Source organism: Anopheles funestus, chromosome 2RL (genome assembly GCF_943734845.2).
Source record: "Anopheles funestus chromosome 2RL, idAnoFuneDA-416_04, whole genome shotgun sequence".
Taxonomy (NCBI): Eukaryota; Metazoa; Arthropoda; class Insecta; order Diptera; family Culicidae; genus Anopheles; species Anopheles funestus.
Genome location: NC_064598.1, coordinates 64,100,657 through 64,124,958, shown reverse-complemented (window position 1 = coordinate 64,124,958; position 24,302 = coordinate 64,100,657). Strand labels below are relative to the sequence as shown.

The following is a 24,302-nucleotide window of genomic DNA, read 5'->3' as shown; positions in this document are numbered from 1 at the left end:
ATTGGTTACGTTGCTTTCTTCTTCCTGCAGAGCCGGTGACTAATCGTTAAGAATCGTAGGAGTCTCCTTGGAATCGTCCGGTGCATATTGCGTGGCCGATCGTATGATCGTTTACCTTTTACGGTCAGTCGCGATGGAGGCGTCTGGCTTTTTTAAGTGCATAAAGGGATAACTATTTGACTGAGAGAAAGAGAACGAGAGAGAGAGAGAGAGAGAGAGAGAGAAAGAGAGAGAGATATTCCGCTGAATTTGTTCAATAACAATATTTTTACATTTTTGCTTCATAAAAAATAAAAATATTAGTGAAACCTATGTAAACATTAATGTACTTTCGAATTTAGCAATGTTTAATGCCAACCTATCGCGTAATTCAAATTCACTAATTTGGTTTACAAATGGTGTTATTATAATTAAACCTGTGCATCTGATAAAGAAAACTTCAGTAAATTATAACGAATGCTGTCAAACTTCATCAAACATTGCTTGTGGAACACGATGGACAGAGAACTAAAAGCCACTCTAGGCACAGTATCAGCACAGTTTATGCGACATCACGATGTCATCAGCCAATAAAATTCATCTGACAACATCCAATAATGGTGACAAATGCATCATTCTCGCCCCCACATGCGCGTAAGACAAAAAGGATATCTTTCCATGCTGAACAAAACTCAAAAGGAAGAATAAAACAAGACCGTTGAACCTATCGCTCCACTCAGTGGAGCAAACCGACCGTGATCCTCAAAAACGATCGCTTTGCCCGTGGTCGCGCTGATGTTTTGGAGTTTTGTTTTTGTCTCCGTTTCTTTCTTCGCTGACTAGCATCGTAACAAAAATAAGCACTTAAAATGCCATAAACATAAATCAACCCGCCACTAACAGGTGCAGCAACCCGGCAACCAGAAGGGGCAGTTGGGGCCGACAGCGGGGGGCGGTGAGAATGCATATGCAGGTGCCAATCGTAAGCCGGTAAGCATAGCGTCCACGGCCATGCTTTATGAAACCGCCTGCACACGAGCCCGATCTGTCGCGGCTCGATCGTCTGGCAGTGAATATGGAAGAAGCGACAGAGAATAGGAAAAAGGCACAAGGCAGCGATAGCAAAACGACCATCAACGCTAGTGCAACAATACTCAACCCGCGAGGTAAAAACCACCCAAAAGAAGGGTGGCGAATGCCAACTGATGGTGACGAATTGCGCTACACGCAAACCGGACCATACACCAGCACTGGCACTGAGATGCACACGAACGCGTGTGCAACGCGCTAGGGTGCGCAGGGCAAGCGGCTGGCGACTGGCTCGATGGCAAACAAACGGACACATTGCACATCATCCATTAATAGCATCGACACGATTTATTCGCGCCATTCTTTGCTCCATGCATCCTTCAGTCACTTCAAACGGCGCGGGCTGACTCTTGCACCCACGATGGCGAATGCAGTCGGTGACGGTCCGCTCGATCCCTTCGGCACGACGCGATTGCTATCGCGGTTTGTCACCGATCGTTTTCGTGGGAATGGAGCACATACATACATACGTACATATCACCAATAGAATGAAGAAGCTGAGCGTTGAAGTTACGTTCCACCGTAAATAAAAGGCTTCGAGCATTTGGAACAAACGGGTTTTTTGTCCCATTAACAGCATGAAACATATTTTATTAAATTCGGTAAAGAGCAATTTAAGAATAAGAGATTAGTAATGTTTTTATTTTTTTTTAATTCGATCTCCTATTTAATTTATTTAATCTGGCTGAAGAAAGCTGCTGAACAAATTTATGAAATACTTCTTTTGGCAAATTTTTGCTTTCCTAAATAAACAAGATGAGGTTTTATTAAATTTGTTTATGCCTTTTATATGTTCTTTGCCTTGAACATGACAATTCTAACTTTAAACATGGCAGGAATCAACAAAATAGTCGGTACAATAACTAACGCTAATGACGCATGATGAAGTCCTAAATTTTATGCAGCGAATTAAACTCACCGAGAATGACACCGGACGACCTAAATCGACCTTTTGGACTGGAACGAAGAAATGGGAAGTATATATCTCTGGAATAATGGATTAACAGACGACAACGCTCGACCATGAACTATTTAAAGCATTTCTGTAGTAGGGCAAAAATTCAATTGAATCGCTTGAGAGATACATCAGAAAGTAAGTTTAAGATTAAAAATGATACCTATCACTTAAGGATACTGTAATAAATCACAGGAATAGGATCAAACTAACCAGAAACTTTAGCACATCAAATACAAGTAAATACAAATAAATAAATGCCAGAAAATTTTCTATTCGACTCAAACATGGAGAGTAAAAAAATATAACGAAACGAATTTTTTTCTCAAAAAGATAAACGACTTTACAATTTTACAAATACATCCATACATACTACACCAATTTATATAATCGGATTTTGTTTTTCAATAAATGCGATAGAGAAATTTTTTCTCGTCATAAATTAAAACACAAATCGATCCATTCCTCGTTTTCCCACACGCTATAACACATTAAAACATTTTATGCTACACCAATTACGGTTTGGCACCAATGACACCCTCAATTTTTGGGTCACACGTTGCATCTGTAGCGTTGGTGTGACAAATAGTGATGGAAATGATTTTTTTAAGCAACGATCTCCTCATACCTTGGCGTCAAACAGTCGTGTGCGGTATAGTGGCAAAATTTGACATTTAATGAGTTTGGAAGGTAATTAACGTAGATCATCGACGATGAAAACCGTTAGCAAACACGAATTTGCCCATGGTCGTACGACTGTCATAGTCTCCAACTGGCCCTAACGGGTAGTCGTTACCGATTTGATAGGTGCACTTGTAAACATATTTTCAATGCAATTAAACCACCCGCCGGTAGATCGTTTGCCAGCACCCACGATACAAGATGAATCAGCCACCAAATGCATCATCAACGGTTGCGAGGGAGCTGTCCAGAAAGGACAGCATGTGATGCATTTCTCTAAGAGCAACATGTATCTTTACACACCTTCAACCATACGAAAACCAACGGTCGATGGATCTACCGGTGATAAACCTATAATTAACACTCCACACACTCCCAAAAAACGTACCCATAAAACCACCGAACCCAGCCCTGTGTGAGGACCGGTCTGTGTGCTCGCTTTACATGCCCGTAATTATGTAAACATGCGTGAAGTCGCGGCATGAAGTCTTAATGCTGGCGTTCGGTTTGCATGCGGCACTCGATCGGGCAGCTGGAGATCACGTACATCCGAGACCGGTAGATAGATCGAATGCAAGAAGCTCGATCTGGGAGCACTACGTACCTGTCACGCTTAATAATGCCGGTTTCGGTAGGTGGGAGGATGATTCCTGGCCATCCAGTTTCAGTGTACCGTCTCGGGGACGAGAAGGTGTTTGATTTAATTAGTAAATAAATAAGCTAACCTCATGAGTTTATAATGTCACTTAATTATATGCGAACGAAATCGTACATAATTCATGTTAAATTGCTGATTTTAAATGTCTCATTTAAGACAAAATGCGCATCTAGATGCCGGTAATGTGGCGTGCACTGACTGGCCCAGAAGGTGTGCTTACCGTTCAGCCGTCAAGCACCGTTACCATTTGGGGCCATTTTCACAGGCACCACGATGGCAATGACCGTGGCATGTAGTAGTGTTTGCATGGTTAGACGAGGATTTATGAAATGCAAAATCCTAGAAACGTGGTTCCAAATGCAAACTCGATGGAGGCGCATGGTAGGTATTACGTTTGTAAGTAATTTTCTTTATTCGTACAACGAAATGCTACGTAAAGGCGGGGTCATATGAAATGCTATGATATGGGGTGGACCGGTGGTATATGTGATAAACGGCGCCGGTTCCACACGACAGAACGGGGTATCAAATCTCATCCGCAACGTCACCCCATAACACGGACTGACTATCCGGCTACGTAGTAAAAATAAGCCTTGGAAAGACCTGGCTATTTTTAAGAATCAAACAAAATAAAGGCGGATTTTATTTTAGTGTTGTGTTTCTTTGGAAAACAACTAACGTGCCACCATTCCTTTTGGCTATAATATTTCAAATTTTTATCATAACTTAAAACTTTTACTAAAAAAAATTATCATTTGGATCTTTATATCCAATTAAGAGTCAAACGAATGGTTATCTAAAAGCTAAAAGGCTAAAAGATAAATAGCTCTTCATGTTATAGTTCCAAATAAAATAGAGTATTGATTTGATCGATCAACGATCTTCAAATCGCGCGTCATCAAATCCGTGCTTATTCTATCCTCTTCTGATGATAACATCGCTTTATAAAGCTCTCGCGTTGGATTAACGATAGTGCAAGATTTGTTCCTTTTATTACAATGATTACAGCAAAACATGATATTAGGTAGCTGATTTTTTTTTTAGAAAAAAACCGATCTAAACAACACAGCAGCACCTTTTTTGCCACATTGTACAGTTTTTTAACTGTTCTAACATCAAATCATAAACCGCATTATCCTATTGAAATAGTACTTTTAATCTAAAGCATATAAATCGCATACAACCGGCAGATTCTACGACAAGTACACAAACAAATGTGGCGCGAATAAATTTTCATATTTGCGTGTCCATTTTGAGCACGATCGATCGTATCGAGGTGAGATTATTATTTCAAGGTCTATACGGAATGCTGTGACAACAATGTTTTGTAGCATAATTTGAACGTTATTTTAATTTAATTTTTAATTTTTTCTCAAAACACATTTCTCGAAAAAGGTAATGCAAACAAGAAAATAAATATTTAGTGTTAATTTTATCATAATTTATCATAATCTTTAATCGCAAATTGTGTATATAATTTGAATTGAAATTGCACGCCCTGAACCACTTTGCAGAACTCAACCCCAGCTGTCATAAACACCATCCGCGATACGGCCCAACCGACAAAAAACGCTTAAAACGCTTAGCATCCGACGTCGAAACGACGTCGTTTCGACGTCGAAGGGAAGTACTTTTTCGACGAATATTGTACGTTTATAGTGTCGAGTTCAAAACTTTATGAAATGAGAAAAAAAAATTACTCATCCCCACCCCACACCCCCTTATGCTCACTCTCACGCACCTCACTCTGCTTCCTCATTCTCCTTCACCTACGCCTGTTATGTTATTTTTAACTCTAACTAAAACTTTTTCTATATACTCCTATCTTGTGTTTCATATTGGATTTGATCAAGAGCTCCACATATCGGTTCTAATGCATTTATTGATTTGAATACGCTGCTTCATAGAGAGGGGTGATGAAAATGAGCAGTTTGTATATTCCAAAGCAAGAGCACCGCACAACACAAGAAGAAGCACGCCTGCTGCAACATTATTTCAAAAGATGAATGAACGTTGAATTCAATGCAGGAATTTGAAACTAATTTCGGGTTCGATGAATATAACCGAACCTGAATCTCGAAATGGCAAACATTGTGTAACGATTGTGTTTTTAGTTGCGAATGTTAGATATGTATTAAATAATGAATAATTGTATACACTTTTGTTACACGGTAAACAATGTAAAAATAAATTTATTTTTCCTTCCACTTTCTTTTCAATACAACCGTATCTCTTGAACCAATAGAAAAAAACAAATACTGTTTCGTGTCATACTGACGGTGTGTTGTAGTTCTTTGAACTGTGAACGCACACACCACCGTTTCTGATACGCAAGCACTTTCTACCATCGTTGATGAAAGTTATCCGTGACTTGTTTCGGGTTTGCGAATATATTTCGGAAAGGTACCCATTTTCGTCCACCGCATTGGTCATTCCTGGATGAATTCGTTTTTGATCCTGAAGAATATTTCATCTTTTGAATGCAGTGCATCTCACTTTTGCCGATGCCAACGCATCGGAATGATTTTTGCACACTTTTGGCTATTTAGCACTTATTTTCTCCATTATCTGGATCGCTACTATGTCAGGAATTGTTGATAAAACGCAGCTACTACACAAATCATTTGAAAAAAACTAAATAAATGTAATAATTTCTGTACCATTTCTGTGGGTACCTAACAAACGAACGTATTCTACCATCAAAACTATAGTTGCGTTAGCGCACCAAACAGCCTACATAGATTAAACGCTTGAAATGTTCATGTGTGTGTGAGCCGTAGAGCAAATGACATTTCAACTCGTCGTATATCGCTTGCTCTGTCGCTTGGGGGTTCTTCCGCGCAATCCGAACTACCGGGGTTTGTCACTTTTCACACCCGGATAATCGAAGTTTCATTGCGCTTTTTGTTTCCTTGTGTCTTTGCGGACCGGCTGTGCTGAAATTTCCGCTACAGAATTGCAATATCTAATCCGCAAAGCGTTTGTTCGTTAAAACTGGTACACCGTCTCTTCACCGCTGTGGTAAGCCGCAACTCCACAACTGTACGAAACGAGCTAGCTGTCTGGTGAAGCCATCGTTAATCAGCGTACAGCGCAAGTAGGCTGGTGCGGTGTCTGGGCAATGAAGAGGTGCGGTCGATTCGCGTAGAACAAAACATCCGGAAGTGCTACGATACTGCTTGCCAGCAGTCAGCTCAATCGACTGCTGTGCTTTTCACGCCTTCTCCCGGATGTGCACTACCACAGAGGGCCAAGATGGGCGCGTTGGATACTGTGCACAATCGTAGCGTTCATGCTTTCATCTGCGACCTAAGCTAGTTCACCTTTGCTCGGCTCCTGCTACCGCCTGAGTATTCGAAAGGTGAACCGGGATAGTCGAGTGAGTTATAGTTGGTGCTTGCGACGCGTACAAGAAGACGAAGACGACGACGACGACGACTTTTGGGTACGCACGCGAAAAGAATCTGCAACCCAAAAAACGAAGACGAAAACGTCAACGAGAAACACCGACAAAATACCGGACAGGACGAATCGAAGGCAAACAGTGCGATCGGTGTACATGTATGTGCGGTCCGTATGTGCGAAACAGTAAGTACGCGGGTGTGTACGTGTGTGTGTGTGTGTGTGCGTGTGAAGGTGATGTAAAAAGCTGTTCGTCGTTTGCAATCGTCGTGTGCCTCTAGTGATTTTTCTGGCGTTCCATTGTGGCTGTGTTTTGGCTGCTGTGTATATACATCTATATGTATGAGTGCGTGTGCGTGCGTATGTAGGTGTGGATTGTGTGCGAATAGTAGGTGCAACTGTATGTATGTGCAGTGGAGTGTAAAGTAAGAAACCGAAAGATCACCGCTCTGAGCAGGCAACGAACAACCCCGTTGTGGCGCAGCGGTAAAATCACAAAAACGAGCGAGAAAACATCGTCCTGACCATCTGACATCATCACGCAGATTGGTATGTTTACTGCATATCCACCCCCACATTTGCAAAACCGAGCCAAACCGCAGCCAAGGGAAGGGATGGTTGCCCTTTTACCCCACAGCATTGAATAAAAAAAGTGAACCACGTACAACTAAATCACTACCCCGAATAAAAAAAACCCTATTTCAAGATAAGATTTAACAACACAAACATTGCGTCCGTTTGAGACACGAACGTTGCTTTAGCTGATAAATGCAGCTGTGAATGTTGGATGCGCGGTGACCACTACAAGAGAGATGAGGTACTTTGATGTGTGGATTTCAATTACGCCACATGTCAAACGCAATGTCTGCCGACCGACTGTTACCTTATGCCAATCATCATATGTTTTTTTTAGTAACGCGATACACCACACCATTCCATTGGAGGTTTTAAGTCCGCACGCGTGGAAGCACCGGCAGATAATTATGCCCACTTGTATGGTTCTTCATTTTCTCCACTGCGCGTACTCCGACACAAACAATGTCGCTTTCAACAATATACCGATGTCTCACTCAATACGGCCGTTTTGTGTGTGTGTGTTTTTTTTTCTACAAAAAACAACCAATTCGCGAACAGACGGATGCGCGACGCACGACCCCGCGACCTCATGCTCTTTCTCACGGGGCGACGGTATCAAGCACACCCGGACACCTGTTACGCTTGCAACGGAGCCGAGAAAGACCTCCTTCACTTTGACGGGTTTGATTTTTGGTTCGATTATTATCATTCCCACACTAGAAACCACACGACGTTGCTACCAGCTGCTGCCGGCTGATGAACCTAACCAACCGAAAAGAAGGAGTAAAACCCTCGGTTTCGAGTATGGGGCAAATGGACACAGTTTGGCGTTAACGGACGTGTGCTGCCCACATGCTATACACGCTTAATTTGGTGCTAGGAAGGACCATGTACACAGTGATGTGTGACCCGGTGAAATACACGACACGGAAAGCCGGGTTCATCTTGACGGGAGACTTCTTTTTTTGCGCTTGGCAAAAGGAAGCTATATTTAGGACGGAGCGTAAGGAAGAACCTCTTCACACCCCGTCTGGTACTACCGTGAGGGGGGAAACTACCGTCCACTAAATGAAGCATAAATTAAATTTTATGTTGACTCCGTTGGCGCTTTTTTCGCCTACTTGATAAATCCACTTGTTTATGGTTGCATTTTTGTTTCTATTTCCTCCACTCCGCCTGATCGGTGCGAGCTTTAACTGCATGATGCTGTGCAGCATCAGCAGCAGCGGAAAAGACCTTGATGTTATTCGCTATACACTGTTTATATGACGTTTTTGATGATGGGTAATCTAAACGAGTGCCGCATGAGAACTTGCGCTTATCAGCGAGACGAATTCCTCGCACATAAACGCGATCGTCGCCATGGCAAGTTGAATGCCAATCTTGTGCACAATACTGTGAGTGTTATGTGTTGCCATTGGCTGTATGTCTCTTTGTGTTTGGCGACTGGTAAACATTGCGTATCATTAATGAAAGAAATGAACTGTGCGAATCCGATGAATCAGCTCGTTAATTCGTTGCGTTTTTTTTCCTTCCCTGTTTTTGCTTCTTTGCAGGAATATCAACTATCATATCCCGGAAACGTATTTGACTATTTGGTTTTACTCGTATCTCCCATACAAGACAAGATGGTGAAGGAAAAACCAAACTCAATACGAATCTACGACAAGGACGGATATCGTCGCCGCGCGGCATGCATCTGCGTACGATCGGAGGCAGAAGCCGAAGTAAGATAAATGGATCCGCTTTATTAATGAGCAATGCAAAAATTTAACAACGTGTAAAAACTGTTTCATCCAAACTGCAATTATACCACAGGTGTTGTTGGTCACGTCATCAAGAAGACCGGAATTGTGGATCGTTCCAGGTGGAGGCGTCGAACCGGAAGAGGAAGCTTCATTAACCGCAACAAGGGAGGTTCTCGAAGAGGCAGGAGTAATGGGTCAACTTGGTCGCTGCCTTGGCGTGTTTGAGGTAACAAAATAGACATAGAAAATGTGTTCATTTTACAGTCACCATCTTAAGTCACCACGATCGGTCATTTGTGAATAAGTAGTGAGTTAAGGAAAAAATAGCGAGATTTTGCTAGCTGCGTCGGTTATATATTACAATTTTATGGTCGAAAAATTATAGAAGACAACTTCTTCTTGGTCATGGCTTAACGATCTCTAAGGCCACGCTTACCATTTCTGGCTTACTAGACTTGTTTTTATCACGTACCCGGTTAGTCAGTCCTTGCTACGGGGGACGGTCCGGATGGGATTTGATATACGGTCCTGTCATGTGGAACCAGCGCCATTTATGACATAAACCACCGGGCAGCCCACTTTTTTTAGAAGAAAGCTGTATTATATCTAATTAGACAATAGAATTTTGAGCTATATACTATAAAGACAATTTTCGAAATTTTCGTATATCAGTTACGGTGTATCTCGAGGGTAACCGTATGCGTATAAAACTGCTATTTTTGCTTTATTTTCCTACAGAATAGCGAACACATGCACCGCACCGAAGTTTTCGTAATGGTCGTTACCCAAGAGCTGGACGAATGGGAAGATTCGAAAACGATCGGTCGAAAGCGACAGTGGTTCTCCATCGAGGAGGCCCTCTCGCAGCTAGCGCTGCACAAACCGACTCAGCGCCATTACCTACAGCAGTTGCGCCACTCGAAGCACCGGACATATTCTTCGTCCGATCCACCGCCAATTATATCCGAACATGATAACGATGATTTTACGATCGAACCCGAAACGAACAATTGCACGGCGTCGGAGGATATCGCCGATGACAAGGATACGACCGAATCGACACCTACGACGCCTCCCGCCTGCAACACAATGACAGACGAAGACGGTGAACCTGGGCAGGCTGCGAATGAACCGGTCTCACCGCCACCGACCCCAACCACTTAAATCTCTCCATCAAATTACTACGTTTATCGATAATCTAGTACGCTACCGGAAGAGGAGGATCTTCATCAAACCACAGGACTATGTATAGTTTTTGGATTTGTTTTCTTTTCTTTTCGTTTATGTTAATGTCAACAGATTTATGACACTTTTCGCGTATTTGCATCTTACAACTCGAATACTTTCGGACACATGTTCAGGAAGACGTTAATGGAAAATTGGAAGATGTTTTGCTAATTCGTTATGTGCTTACAATGAACGACTGCATAACAGACTAAACGAAATAGGAATAACATTTGCGGAAAGAGCCCATCTAGCTAAGCCCCTGAATCTAGTGTTCATCGCTTAGCGCAGGGGTCTCTAAACTATGGACCGCGGGCCGCTCGAGAGAGATCCCGAGATTGGCCCTCAGCTGTGGCTATTCCACTCAAACCGGCCCACCATCTAAAATGTTTGGAGACCCCTGGCTTAGCGCAATAGGATTGAACTAACATCGGTAATTGCGCAAACCCTGACAAACAAAGCCATTGGGAACTTTATAAAAAAAATCATACCAAATTTTACAGCTGTGCATTGTTGCTTCGCCTTAAGATTTTGGACACCACCGTTTCGAAGAAGAAAGTGTAACCGATAAGAATAAGTGCAGTAGTAGCGTACGGCTATTAGCCACGTAGTTGGGAGGATAGAAGAAGAAAACGAGATTATTTAGGGGGAAACGTGAAGGAGCCACCAGTAGTAGTGGGTTTATCGTTTTGCTTACCTTTATTTTTCAAGAACGCGATTCATGCCAATCATACCATACCCGATACTAATTGTAGTGAAGAAAATGTAGTTCAAGCGTTATACTATCGTTGAAGGAATACGGCGCGCGAAAAAAAACCTCCCCGAGAACATATTTGCTATTGTAACCGGAAAAGAATGTTTATTTTTAATGCTGAGGTCGTCAACTTTTGCTAACAATCTAGCTCTTTTGGTTCGTTCAATAGTTCTGTGCTCAGCACATGATCAGCAAGCAAACGCTTAATGTGGCGCATAGATGATGGAAACAATCGAAACCAATTATTGCGTCTTTAGCATTCGCTCCGGACGAACAGGACCCAAGCTCGTACAGTACAACGCGCAATCCCATGCATGAAAATGTAGAAACAAAAGCTAGCATGTCCGATACATTGAAGAAGAATCTAACAAGAAAAAAGAGACACAGACAAACTAAAACAAAAATGCAACAAACAAACAGTTAAACTAATATGAACTAATGTAGCACGTGTCACACAGCAACTCCCGGGTGAGAAACCATGTTTAAGTTTAAAAATGCTAAATGAAGGTCATGTTACTAAAACGCAATGTATCGTTCAGCGGAGAACAGGATAAGATAAAACAAACAAACTTATCATACTCGTGCGCATCTGGAAACATTTTTTTAATTAAAATTATCAATCGCGTAACGCGAATATGTTTCGCATGGTGATGAGAGGAAATAATTACAAAAGCACAGCTATCACAGAGAAACAAGCTGATGTGAAGCAAAAATTAAATATAAATCTATATACAAATACTCTGGTGCACTGTGCACGTGAGAGTGTGCTTCATTAATAACGTGTTGGAAATGTGTGATTGTTGGTAGGGATTTCTAAGACCACACGGCTTATATTACAGAGTGAGAATGTGAAAAGGATGAACATTTAGGGAAAATGAAAGTAAAACTTTTACTGTACCAGTGGCAAGTATTTGGCAAGGTGTGTGTCGTTTAGGGAAAGAAGAAAGTAAAAATTTAAAAGAACCAAACATTTGCTACTACTACCACTACTACTACTAACGACGACAAAGAGACAGAACACAATACGGCAAAGCGAAGCAGCCGGAATATGTAGCTCATGGGCTAGTAATGGTTGCGTTAAGATTTGCTAAATTATACCTTTAACTACTTATACTAATGATACTTTATTGTAATTTAACGATATAGACACAGTCCAACAGCTGTCCGAAAATGCAAGAAAATAGAATCCATCAAATTCAGCACGTGGAACATGTATGCGCTAAAAAAACACATAAAATGCGCTAAACGATGAAGCTGAAACTTTGTTAAAGGTTTTTTTTTGTGGGAAAAAGGGGAAAAAAGTTACGCCGGGTTGCGGTTTTAAGCAGGGAAGGAAAGCGCTAGATACTAAACCTTAAGAATTCAAAGTAATTAACACCTACTCCAGTACTGCAAATGCTGCAAAACTCATCACGACAGGTTGCACACGATTGTTGTGGAACAGTATAACTTCTATAAAAAAAAACTACGTTTCAAAAGTAAAATGCGTTACAAATGAAGTGCAGTGAAGGGAAGTAAGAGAAAACACGTAAGAATACATCAAATGTATTTGACTTTATTATAAAAGAAAAACAAACAGAGAAAAAAACCAAACGTTGACGAACAACGAAACGGAAGCTTGTTTTTATTTGTCTATTGCATGTGAACGTAATAATAGTATCCGCCGTAAACGACTCATTTGAATGTCGACATTTTCCGACAAAGTCGATCAGTAATCAACTCGAATCGAGTACCTTCCCAAACGTCAAATCCATCTGTTCTTTGTTTTGCTTTCCTTATTATTGATACAGCTACATTGTGTACGTCGTTGCTTCCGTACAGAAGCAAAATAATTGTTTACAAAATTCTCAGCGTGTCCTACCCACGGCACACGATTTGATCGTGTGTAATATATTGGAAACGAACAATATAAAATAGGACTCGGAGATGGCCGAATCGACCGAGTCCAACAATTCCACTCCTACGAGTGCCCGATCGGAAGATGGTGACAGAGAAGAGATACCGAAGAAACCGGAAGCATCATCATCAAGTAAGCAGCGGCAAAATTTTACCTTGTTGATATATTGACGGATTGTATACATCTAACTCTATGCAGCAGATTCCAAACTCGAGTGCCCCGTGTGCCTGCAGACGTGTGTCCATCCCGTCCGGTTGCCGTGTGGTCATATTTTTTGCTTCCTATGCGTGAAGGTTAATCAAACATCGAAAGCTAGTGTATTAAACTTTATTTTAACAATCGTCTTCTCTCTGCAATCATGTTTAGGGTGTTGCATTCAAAAATTTACGCTGCGCTATGTGCCGTTGTGATATTCCACTCACCTATCTAGATCACCCGCAGCTAGTGAACGGTGTCGAGGAGATAGTGCGCGCAGCTACCGCCACTGTTTCCGATGGCAATGAGTACCGCTGGTACTACGAGGGTGGTCATGGTTGGTGGCAGTACGACGAACGCACCAGTCAAGAACTGGAGGAAGCCTACCTACGAGGCGACAAAAGCTGCAAAATATTGGTAGCCGGATTTGTGTATATTGTCTCGTTCGAGCACAAGTGTCAGATACGCCAGAATGATTATTCACGCATTCGTCGCATTAAACGGGATTTAGTAAGCATACCGAAGAAGGGCGTTGCCGGGTTACGGCTTGAATCGAGCGACAGCAACCCATCATCGACCACCACCAACGATATGAACGAACTGTCTTCCGCTATGGGCGAAATGAATCTCAATGAAGGTGCTTCCACTTCTGCATCCACATCTGTCGCTGGGACGGTAAATGTGTCCGCAATAGGTGATCCGATCCGTACTAATGAACCGGAACCCGGTGATGATAATGATGGTGCTGAGAGTGAAAGATTCACCGGTCCTGGTAACGAGGCAGACGATGTGCCCTGCATTTCTACGACTTCTCCAACCAGTGGAAGTACTACTGCAAGGAGCAGTGTAAATGAACATACAAGTAACCGAATGCAGGAGCTGATCGATCTCAACCATCAGGAATACTCTGCTACCGACAGCGATGATGAGGGAAGTGATGATGCTGATGATAATTTACTTGTACTATAATTTAGTTTTTATTACTCGGTGTTTTTCTTCCCATCGTTCGCTGCTGGAGCAAAGCAAGTTCCTCATGCAGTGTTGCTCAATGCAATTTATCGCGCGTAAAGGAAGATCGTTGCCGCAAGGCTCCACTTACGCCCTAAGGCATTCTAAAGTGATATAAAAGTATATGCATAGTTCTATTTACTCTTTACTACAACATTAGATCATTCGCAAACAAATAATGGTCTGCGCGCAAACTACTACTAAAAAAAAGCTGAAAAAACACGGACGAAACCGTGGAATTGATTTGTTTTAAACATGGTAGTTCTCATGAAAGCGAAGTGTTTTTGTGCATAACTTCTATATTTTAAATTCTATGATTTGTGTGAATTTGTCCGTTTTCGTCCCATCGCGGGAAAGATTAGCTTAAGTTGAATAATCAACGACAGTTCTTTTCCTACGAAATAACACTCATTATTATATTTTAAAAAATATAGATGGGATAACTACTGGTTGAAACGATTACACCATTTTACGATTGCAATTGCTTCAGTTGTTTAATAAAACCAGCATTCGGTTGTACGCAGGGTCTCTTACTTTTGATTGTCCCGAATGCCTGCATGAAAGATTGATCACACCGCTGCATGAGATAACCTGCCACAACCGACGTCGATCTAGACACTCCGGCGTTGCAGTGTACCAGAACACGCCCACCTCGTGCCTGACATTCGTCAATGTAGGCGTTTGTTTTTGCTAGCACCTCCGATAGGTTTGTCTCTGGAAGATCTAAACATTCAACAAACTTTGTCTCTATCGTACGTTGGCCATCGTGTGAGTACTCCACAATTGGTGGCGTTTCGATGCCAACGCTGAGCACATGTGTGATACCGTACTTTTCCAGTACTTCCTGCCGTACGCAGTCCTGAGAACCAAGGTAGAGAAATTGTGGCACAATGCAGGCCGGCACCTGATCGGGGCTGGTATCCACTATGAAGCCTAGTCGTGGTGGTGCATCCATTTCGAGATTATTGCGGAAAATTTTCCGACTACCGTCCATGTACGTAACGGTTGTTTCAGTACGCTGCAGCTCCGTTTTACGATTGCGCAATTGTTCTAGAAAGCTGGTCATGGTCACTTTCGGGAATTATACTCGGGAAGGCTAAATCGATCGGATCGTACTCTACGTGACAAAGGTACAAGGCGTAAGCGGGTGCTACGAATACGTTGCTGCACCAGGAATTCTGAGACGGTACGGTAAGCATACGATAGATGTCGCGTTCACTAATGCGTCCTTCAGCTGCAGCCACCCAAGCACCTACCATGCGCCGCACCTAGAAAAGAAAACAGAAGTTCTAGATATTGGAAAACAGTTTGCCAAAAGACATTGTGGTCCGTTCTAACATTCTTGCCCAAAGAACTTAATTATGATGCAATTTGTGCAATCTGTGTTTTTTTCCTCACCTGACGGTATAGAAAGGATCGTCCCTGTATCCGTACGTCCCAAAAGTCGTAAAAATGGTCAGTCTTTTGCCTATTAAATGCCACCGTCATGCATTGTCCTCGTTCAACCGTAATCTGATCAATGCGTCTTAGCGAATGCATGGCCTCCTGCTGCCGTGGATTACCCTTAGCAACGGCCATAAAGGTTCGAAAATCATGCACTCCTTCGAACATCCTAGCAACCGTAGCGAATGTATCGATATCAAACCGTGGGTGTCTATTCGGTGTATAGAAACGAAGTTCAAAGAAAACATTAGCAGCAAGCTGTACCAAGCACATCAACTCCACAGAGCAAAGGCTCCGGTAATATTACCCTAGAAAGTAACACCGATCGTGTTCCTCTATCGGAATGAACCGCACGTGTGGCTGCTGGCGGGTGGAGTCACAGGCATACTCCCTTTTCAACACCGCCAACCGGTAAAGGTAAGTGCGCGATTTGGCGCACAATCGTGCATGAAAGGTGAGCGGAACGTGCACGGTGCTAAGAATGCGCAACGATTGGCCATCTTTTTCGAATGCACGGTTAAGCGTTTTAGTGATACGATCCGTGTTGTATGGTGCTCCATTCGGGCGCTGCAAATCTACATGGACGGTATTGTGCAGCGCATGCACACCAGTGTCAGTGCTGTACGGTGTGGGAAGTTGAGTGATTAAAAGTGTTGCAGAACATTCATCCCTCGCAGTTTGTATGAGCATTATACACAGCAGCAGCACTTGCATGGTTCCTTAATACCATACTCAAAGCTTACCCTACTTACCGACTTGATAGTTTCAACAAGGGTTCATTAACAGGCCTTAGTTTCAACAAAGCTTCCTCGATGACTCCTTGCACGGTATATGGATCCTTAAACTGGCCGACGGTTTTGTCGATTTTGCGCTGAATGCCACTGTGAGTAAAACGCAAGATTAACGATTAACGTTGTGCCGCATGTGTACTACAGCGATGATGGTTACGTACCGAAACCGGGTACCGATGTAGGATAGGTTGATTAAGTAACGATTCATCGAATACCAATTGAACTTGCCAAGGCATGAATTACGATAGCGGAAATGTGAATAGTACTACCGACATCAAATGCTGGTCGTTTCGTTTGTTGTTTACGTTTATTACGAAATGGTAAACAAAAAATCGTTGAACACAGGGTGAGGATCGCGACCAATCAAATGACATTTGAAAAAAATAATGTGTTCCCTTGCGAGGAGTCCTATTTTTAGTTGTTGAGAATTCTAAATCCTTCCTTTAGTTTTGATTTCGATTTTTAAACTTTTATAAAAAAGAAGTCAATTGAACTGCAAACATACATTTATGCTATTAATGAAATTAATTCATTCTCCGAAAGTTACTTTTGTAAACCCGTTTTACAATCATTTACACCAGAAGCAGTTAAAGTTGTAATTACAAATGGATTGTTTATTCATAAAATATAATTGCCTGAACAAAAATTCCTCAATTTTAATTGTCATTAAACCGCATCGCCTTGTGGTTAATTTCCTATAGTGTACCCAGTAAGCAGATATCCACTGCTCCCGGACATGGTCACATCCGGATGGGTACGGTTCGGGAGTATTTGATACTGCCGCATCCAATTGGAAGTTACGCGTAGATACGTTACGGATGCTTCCGTCTTCATGTCCACGTAGCATTCGGTGAGAATTTCTCTCGATGTGCTAAAGATTACGACCGGTCGGCTAGATTTGACGAATGGCAGCAATGCTTTCAGAATACTGTACGGATGTTCTTTCGCCACGATAACGAGCGAATCAAACTTTTCCTCCATAATGCTAGCGGCAGCCTCATTCTCAAGTTCCCACGGTTGCTTTTGCTTGTCTAATTTCACCTGCTTTGCTTCGGTGGCATCTGATGTTTCATCTGTTTCTTCGAGTTTACGCTTGTTATTTCCATTTATTCCTTCTTGCTGTTCGGCGACAATAACGGGCTCCTCTGTAACACTGGCCGTCTCTTCAACATCTTTTCCCCCGTTGCCTGCTTCCTTGTCTTGGTAGAAATGTCGAAGCACAGAGTAGATGTTAACCGATACGCATCGTGCTTGTTGTTCGGCTGGGTAATCCATTGCCAACAGGGCTTGCTTTTGTGCCACGTTACCGGGATGCATATGTACCAGTTTCGCACCGGTTTCTGCTCCTATTGAGTTTAAGATCGCTGCCGGCAAAAGTCCATTTGTGCCGGATTCATACAATAGGAAGTTACCAACACTGCACACACCACTGTAAGAAATTATTTGCGACAGTGTGTCGAAACGAACGCCGAGCACCTTTTCCGGATCCAAACGCCAATATATATCGGCCAATAGTCGCACAGACGGACGCCGAATCGTGATGTACTCGAAGTACTTTTTCTCCTTTCGCTTGAGATACTTTTCCTGTGAGTATTCCGTTTTTGTCGCAAAGCTTTTTGAGTTTTCGACCAGCTTGCCGATTACCTCCGAGGAAGAATCACATTCCTCGCGCAGTTTCAGAATTTCCTCTGTCGAAAGTGCCTGCGATTGTCGATCATCAATGATGTTGCGATTATCGTTTCCGCTCTCTTTAATCAACAGTTCTTTCAAGTTCCTTATTTCGGAAGGCGTCGACAGAGCATCAAGCGTGTATACCCGTTTACCACGTTCCTGTTTCGGCACCAAATGAAACGTCGTGAGATAAGGATGGTTTTCCGCTAGACGTAGTTCTACTTGATCTTTTCCCAGATTCACAACCGTCTTAAGATTAGTAAACTTCTGCAGCTTCGTGTACTTCTGGCGCTGCACGATCAGGTAATCGCCCACCTTGATCTTGGCGGTCATTTTAGGAAGAAGTAATAAGAGCTGGAAGAATGAACAGGCTTAAGATGATATGATTTTTGCTTAACTGACTAGATGTTATTTAAATTTACGTTTACCTCTCGCAAGTAATTTAGATATCCAATTAGTAGACTTGTTTCGCGTTTTTACCGATGCACATTTGAGACCGCATGTAATTTTTGTAAACACCGGTCCGTTTTCTCCTTGTCACAACACTGTTTGACAGTTCCCGAAGAGAACAGAACGCGGATGCTTGACCCAAGTACCGACACAAATCAATATGCCTTCTCGCTTTGACACGTTACATTGTCGGCTGAGCAGAGTGAGAAAGCATGTTGATTTGACTACTTGAGAAGTGTTTATCTCGATAAATTGTGTAATATCTCGCTGTAAGCACCTTGTCAACGTCAAACGCGTCAACCGAACAACACTTTTGTTTACAGCCGGCAAACATAAATCTACAACGCTTTTCAACAACAATTCCCCGATAAAAATCACCACTAACGATGGCTAAACATCACCCAGATTTAATTTTCTGCCGTAAACAACCAGGTGTGGGTAAGTGCGATTACTTGGAGAAAATTCTAGCCCTACCACAGCTGCTAACAAATGTCCTTTACTAATCTCTTCAAGCTATCGGACGCCTGTGCGAAAAGTGTGATGGAAAGTGCGTGATTTGCGATTCGTACGTACGACCTTGTACGTTGGTTCGAATTTGTGACGAATGTAACTACGGTTCCTATCAGGGGCGATGCGTTATATGCGGAGGGCCGGGTGTGTCGGATGCATACTACTGCAAGGAATGTACGATTCAGGAAAAGGATGTAAGTTACTATCGTAGCGTAGCGGTGTATTTCGTTCAAATTCATGATAGGTTTGTTTCCCTTTCCCCAGCGGGATGGTTGTCCTAAAATCGTTAATCTCGGCAGCTCAAAAACAGATCTTTTCTACGAGCGGAAAAAGTACGGCTTCAAAAGATAAACGTAGCGTAACCGTGTTTAGATTCTTACTGCATAAACCTCTCCGGGCTTAGTTAAGATACAAATAAACAACATATACTACTATAACAATCGTTCTGTACGTTGCTTTCGTACCAAATACCGAGCAAATTTTCCTATTGTCTGCCTAAGCAATAGCTTCTTATCATTGCCACTTGTTTTGATAGCCATCGCGTTTGAGTGCTTTTACTATCTATGAAGTTGTTCCTTCTTATCGAACGTAGATGATCTACAATGCAATTACTTTCCGTTTAATGTGGTCGCAGTCTCACACCAGTCACTGTGGAATACCGACGAAGTGTACACCAGTTGTGTGCACGAGCATGTAACGTAAAGTAACGTTCTGTTGGAACTACACATGAAAAACAAATTCCTGACGTGCCACAATGTTGCAGACTGGTGCCGAATTTGTGCTCTCGCCAGTTGGCGTTACAAAAATACTGTCACTAGTAAGCATACATTTAAATGAAAATAATATTCCAGTCCTTGCTACATAGCGAATAAACAATTCGATACTCCACAGCTGTGCATGATCGTTGGAGGGATGATTTTCATCACTGCCGGTGACTGTGTGGAGTCCAGAGTTTGGTGTGTTGTATATGTGCTTGTGGTCTATAGTCACATGTTGACCATTCCTTTTATTTCAGGAATGTAACATATATCACTATTACTACGGCCAGTGCGCTGCTAACGATGGTTTCGTATTCGAGTTTCGCCCTTAACTTGGTACGCACGGATCGTGGTCTCAAGACGCAACATATTTCTGTGCTCGCCGTTTCATATGTCGTATTCTTTTTCCTACTGATCGTATCGATCATCACAATGACACAGTGTACCCGTTCAGTGCAGGTGGTTCAAAAAATCCCAGAAGTAAGTAATTCTAATTGATTTTTGCTTCTAATTCAATGTTTTGTAACAACGAAACTTTCGTACCATTCCTTCGGAAGCCTCTGACTATGGTAGCAGCCGTGTTATTAGCTGTTAGCGGTACTGTTTTGTTCCTTCGATGGAGAGCAACTGTGCAAACAGAAGAACTGCAGTTACATTCGCATGACCGAACGGTCTCCGATGTGCGTACCAATCCGAGAGAAGCACGAAAATCCGTTATGGTTTAAAGCGACTCCACCATAACGATAATCAATCTCATTTGCTGATTGTAGCTTTATTTTAACAAAAAAGAAATTGTACATTTCTCAAAAATCGTACAGCTAAAAATGCACCTTTCCTTAGACCGATGCATCCGAAATGCCCAAATCTTTCGCCACCGTGTACGCGCAGACAGTCATCATCTGATCCTTTACGCGATTGTAGTTCTCGATGGCAATCGGTCGGCCTTGTGGCCAAGCACCCAACTCCTTATAAACCGGACGCACAAACTTCATCCGGAAATTGCTGTTTGCAAAGGCAAGAATTTCGTCCATTTTGTCAATCAACCGAGCGCGAATGTACAGCCGCACAAAGCGGAATCGTAGTTCGGCGTTCTTTGTGGTGCTGAATCCGTACGTTTCTCCAAGCAGCGCTATTTTCTCGCCCGTCAAATCAACGATCTTCTTCTTTTCCAGCAATTGGGCAAGAAACTCGATTAACTGCACGCTGACCAGGCGTTGCTTTAGCAACGGTGAGTTTCTTATCGTGTCCAAATCGTTTTCCGCCCACAGGGCAGCATGTGCCAGACATGCCTCCAGCATCGATCGATCATAACTGAGGAAACGTGATCATAGTTAATTAGTTTACAGTCGGATCCCTAATGGTAGTGTGTAATCAATTGATTCGCTACAACGTACCTTGGTATGACCGGTGGCATACCCTCGCCGAACAACCATAAATCCCAATCGATGCGCTCGAGTAGCGCTTCATTCTTGGCATCCTCGCGGAACCACTCATACAGCATCTGCTTGAAGTCGTTCGTAAGCACCGACTGATACTTGAAGCGGTTCAAGTAAGCGCGGAAGAATGGTTCAAACTTGGACGGCCCTCCCAGCAGATCTTCCAGGTAGCGCAAGAACGTCGAACCTTTAATATACGGAACGGTAGAAAACGCATCGTCCGGTGCGCACTCGGACAGATCGACGACCAGTTTCGTTAGTTCGGGCGTATCGGCTAATTGGGTTTTTATCTATTAGCAAAGGGTGAGCAAAAATAGGCTTCTTAGCAAACATTCTTTTAATGATACGGTACCTTAATCACTTACACAATCCGACAGTTCACTCAAACCGTGCAGGGCATGGAAATCACGCGACGCATTGCCGGCCAATCGTCCAACGATCTTTCCCTCGACAAACACCGTAAACCCTTCGTTCAGCCAGAAATGCTCGAAGTTTCGATTTGTCACCAAATTCCCGGTCCAGCTATGCGCAATCTCGTGCGCCACTACCGTCGCCAGGGATTTATCACCCGCCAGCAGTGTCGGCGTTACGAAGGTTAGGCACGGATTCTCCATACCACCGAACGGGAAGCTCGGTGGCATTACCAGCAAATCGTAACGCTCCCAAACGTACGGTCCACAAATTTCTTCCGCCTTTGCAATAAAATCAGCCGTTTGGGAAAACTCTTCCGCTGCCTCGTCAATCTGCTCCTGTTCCGCCCATACGCTCGAGCTGGAAGAATAGGAAGAATTGAATAGTATGTTAACGTTTCCACGTGCGCTTCAAACGAATCCGTTTACTTACATGGGACCAATTGGTTTGGAAACAAGTGCTCCCACTACGATGGCAAGCAGATAGCTCGGAATGGGTGTTTTCTGCTGAAACTTCGATACTCCCGGTTCGGAATCGACCTTAATCGCGCTCATTAGCCCCGTAACTTCTTCAGGGTGATGAAGCTAATAATTGAAACAAGTTGCAAATCAGTAAAGCCAATCCAGTGTGAATAAATTTGTCAATCTTACCGTTGCGTTATAGGTAAACTTTACGGCCGGTGTATCCTGACAGGGTAATATCGATCGGGCATGAATCGCCTGACATTGGCTGAACAGATACGGATGCTTTTTGCCGAACGTTTGCTCGGGCGTAAGCCATTGCAGGGCGCTTGCCTTCGGTGAAGTTTCGTACGTGATCACCAATGTTAAATCACCGTTCGTTTTCGTCGGCAAGTAGATAGTAAGCTTCGAACCAACGTTCTCTACCGTGCCTCCGATGTCCCAGTCCAACGGGATCTCACCGGCGGAAGACTTTGTCACGACAGATGATACACTAATGTCGCTTACATCCAGAAACTGTGGGCGATCACAAAACGTGGGTAATCAATAAAACAATCCAGCCTCTCACATTCTTTAAGTGTCGACCATTGGTAGTACGCACAATTTCCTCCAGGTCCTGCTTGGTTAGCTTGAAGTGAAGAGTAGCCGTTCCGGAGATAGTGCTCTTATCGAAGTTAACCGTCCAATCCAGATCCACATGACGAATGATAAGCTCATCTGTTAGCATCGATGATGGATAATGGGGGAACGGGGACAGAAATATGTTAAGTGCCAGATAAGGCGAAACAATCGAAACAATTTCGATGGCATTTCACTGCTCCTTCTTGTGTCGGGCGATACTTACGAGCATTGGAATAGGAGCTTGGATCTAGCGGGCTCAAACGCATCGTGATAATAGGCCGGTACAAGGCTAGCAGCGACACTAAGATGTAAACTGAGAACAACATAGAGAGGATACGCTTTACAAAATTGTACATGATTACAAATAATGGTCACTGATTACTATCGACCGGGTTTAAATGCCACTCAGTGATGCATCATAACCCACGCAGATGAGATCACGAATATGGTGGCACGTATTCAGTATCCAACCTCCACTGACAGCCCACGACTTACTTCTTCTTTGTAGCATGTTTATAGACAAACGCAACCCAAACTTACCACCGAATAATTTTCGCTTGCTGTGGTTTGTTGCACCGACCCGCACGAAAACCAACTGTTGAGTGAGAATTATCAGCGCTAGTTGTAAACTGCAAAATCCCAAGTGGCTTATTCCCACGATTTCATATCGACCTCTCGCTTTTTCATCATTGCCTGTCGCTGTTTTTGATTTTTGGTATTCGTGCCCTGCGGTGAATGATTTTATCAATGTGTTGGTGTTGATTCCCACAAGACAGAATTCGCACGCATCGAAGTTAACTAAAGGCTATCTATCGGCTTTCTTACAACTATTTAAACAGTTTCGTTCGTGGGTCGACCGTGGGGAAGGGGTTTCAATCCGACATACCCGGAATTGTTTTGGTTTGAGTTAAACCCGTTTCTCCAAAGCTTTGGACTAGTGTTTGATTCATATCCCGGTGTGCAGAGAGCGAGACGAACGGACCATTTTGGTCCGTTGACGTGTAGTTTCGGTAAAAGTTTAGGAAAAAGTTGATCGCTACGGGTTTTCTCTCCGAAACTTGACTATTTTGAGAGCGGATCCGTGTTAAAAGAAGGGTTTATTGATTGTAGGTGTAAGCCGAGAGAGTTTGTTCAATGTAGAATTATTTGCATCTCGTCCTGAACTGTTCATCCTTCCACCTTCCTCTAGCGTTAAACCCACATTGTGAAGGGCTCAGTTTGCTGTGCGCTAAGTCCAGGGCGGACGTGTTGTGGGATTTAGAAAATTTTAAATCTGTTTGTGCGTGTATGATGCGCGGAGGATTGCAAATGTGCGCATTTGCGCAGTGCAATATTCAAACAAGTGTTGTGATTTAATTAGAATTGATATGCCTGTTCAAGCCATTAACGTGTGTTGTTAGTTTTTTCCCTTCACTCCGTGCTTGCTTCGGCAAGCGCATTGAATTGAAGTGAGGAAAAAAACTTTCGGTACATGTTGTGGAAACTTCTTCGCTTTTTTACACGCCGATGAATACAGTTGGTGTTGTGTTTTGTGTGTAAAATAGTGATTATTGTTCTGTTGGTTTTTGTATTTGTTTTACTGAA

The 24,302-nt window shown here is 42.9% G+C and overlaps 7 protein-coding genes across 14 annotated transcripts; 4 read left to right on the top strand and 3 right to left on the bottom strand.

Annotated features, from left to right (window-relative positions):
• The first annotated feature begins 6,258 nt into the window (after positions 1-6,258).
• LOC125764834 (diphosphoinositol polyphosphate phosphohydrolase 1) lies at positions 6,259-11,591 on the top strand. 2 transcript variants are annotated; one of them, XM_049429451.1, is made up of 4 exons: positions 6,259-6,950; positions 8,897-9,067; positions 9,159-9,314; positions 9,827-11,591. In XM_049429451.1, the coding sequence occupies exons 1-4, from the start codon at positions 6,939-6,941 to the stop codon at positions 10,250-10,252; spliced, it is 765 nt and encodes a 254-aa protein (XP_049285408.1). In that variant the 5' UTR covers positions 6,259-6,938; the 3' UTR covers positions 10,253-11,591. The 2 variants fall into 2 exon arrangements, with proteins under 2 accessions (XP_049285408.1, XP_049285409.1); XM_049429452.1 differs by having other exon boundaries at positions 6,259-7,313.
• A 1,199-nt stretch (positions 11,592-12,790) lies between these two features.
• LOC125764832 (E3 ubiquitin-protein ligase rnf146) lies at positions 12,791-14,685 on the top strand. 2 transcript variants are annotated; one of them, XM_049429449.1, is made up of 3 exons: positions 12,791-13,095; positions 13,165-13,256; positions 13,330-14,685. In XM_049429449.1, the coding sequence occupies exons 1-3, from the start codon at positions 12,993-12,995 to the stop codon at positions 14,125-14,127; spliced, it is 993 nt and encodes a 330-aa protein (XP_049285406.1). In that variant the 5' UTR covers positions 12,791-12,992; the 3' UTR covers positions 14,128-14,685. The 2 variants fall into 2 exon arrangements, with proteins under 2 accessions (XP_049285406.1, XP_049285405.1); XM_049429448.1 differs by having other exon boundaries at positions 12,792-13,095; positions 13,162-13,256.
• Positions 14,446-16,709, bottom strand: LOC125764833 (tRNA pseudouridine synthase-like 1). 2 transcript variants are annotated; one of them, XM_049429450.1, is made up of 5 exons: positions 16,562-16,709; positions 16,362-16,490; positions 15,917-16,228; positions 15,565-15,820; positions 14,446-15,434 (listed from the first exon to the last, which is right to left on the bottom strand). In XM_049429450.1, the coding sequence occupies exons 1-5, from the start codon at positions 16,606-16,608 to the stop codon at positions 15,198-15,200; spliced, it is 981 nt and encodes a 326-aa protein (XP_049285407.1). In that variant the 5' UTR covers positions 16,609-16,709; the 3' UTR covers positions 14,446-15,197. The 2 variants fall into 2 exon arrangements, 1 of the variants encoding a protein (XP_049285407.1); XR_007418491.1 differs by lacking the exons at positions 15,565-15,820; positions 15,917-16,228; positions 16,562-16,709 and having other exon boundaries at positions 15,319-15,434; positions 16,362-16,554.
• Positions 16,004-19,471, top strand: LOC125764836 (PHD finger-like domain-containing protein 5A). The gene is made up of 4 exons (XM_049429454.1): positions 16,004-16,026; positions 18,845-18,959; positions 19,035-19,225; positions 19,296-19,471. Exons 2-4 carry the CDS (start codon positions 18,908-18,910, stop codon positions 19,380-19,382), a joined length of 330 nt encoding a protein of 109 aa, XP_049285411.1. The 5' UTR covers positions 16,004-16,026; positions 18,845-18,907; the 3' UTR covers positions 19,383-19,471.
• On the bottom strand, positions 16,979-18,616 carry LOC125764831 (tRNA (adenine(58)-N(1))-methyltransferase non-catalytic subunit TRM6). Of its 2 annotated transcripts, none has more exons than XM_049429446.1 (2): positions 18,500-18,616; positions 16,979-18,442 (listed from the first exon to the last, which is right to left on the bottom strand). In XM_049429446.1, exon 2 carries the CDS (start codon positions 18,402-18,404, stop codon positions 17,088-17,090), a length of 1,317 nt encoding a protein of 438 aa, XP_049285403.1. In that variant the 5' UTR covers positions 18,405-18,442; positions 18,500-18,616; the 3' UTR covers positions 16,979-17,087. The 2 variants fall into 2 exon arrangements, with proteins under 2 accessions (XP_049285403.1, XP_049285402.1); XM_049429445.1 differs by having other exon boundaries at positions 16,980-18,425; positions 18,500-18,613.
• Positions 19,472-19,588: 117 nt separating the features above from the next.
• On the top strand, positions 19,589-20,604 carry LOC125764835 (uncharacterized). The gene is made up of 4 exons (XM_049429453.1): positions 19,589-19,848; positions 19,923-19,987; positions 20,047-20,269; positions 20,347-20,604. The coding sequence occupies exons 1-4, from the start codon at positions 19,786-19,788 to the stop codon at positions 20,512-20,514; spliced, it is 519 nt and encodes a 172-aa protein (XP_049285410.1). The 5' UTR covers positions 19,589-19,785; the 3' UTR covers positions 20,515-20,604.
• Positions 20,541-23,427, bottom strand: LOC125764830 (leukotriene A-4 hydrolase). 4 transcript variants are annotated; one of them, XM_049429443.1, is made up of 8 exons: positions 23,259-23,427; positions 22,942-23,031; positions 22,699-22,814; positions 22,287-22,613; positions 22,069-22,220; positions 21,591-21,996; positions 21,184-21,515; positions 20,541-21,100 (listed from the first exon to the last, which is right to left on the bottom strand). In XM_049429443.1, the coding sequence occupies exons 2-8, from the start codon at positions 22,982-22,984 to the stop codon at positions 20,626-20,628; spliced, it is 1,851 nt and encodes a 616-aa protein (XP_049285400.1). In that variant the 5' UTR covers positions 22,985-23,031; positions 23,259-23,427; the 3' UTR covers positions 20,541-20,625. The 4 variants fall into 4 exon arrangements, with proteins under 4 accessions (XP_049285400.1, XP_049285399.1, XP_049285401.1 ...); XM_049429442.1 differs by lacking the exon at positions 23,259-23,427 and adding an exon at positions 23,214-23,244; XM_049429444.1 differs by lacking the exon at positions 23,259-23,427 and adding an exon at positions 23,101-23,195.
• Between the last annotated feature and the right edge of the window lie 875 nt (positions 23,428-24,302).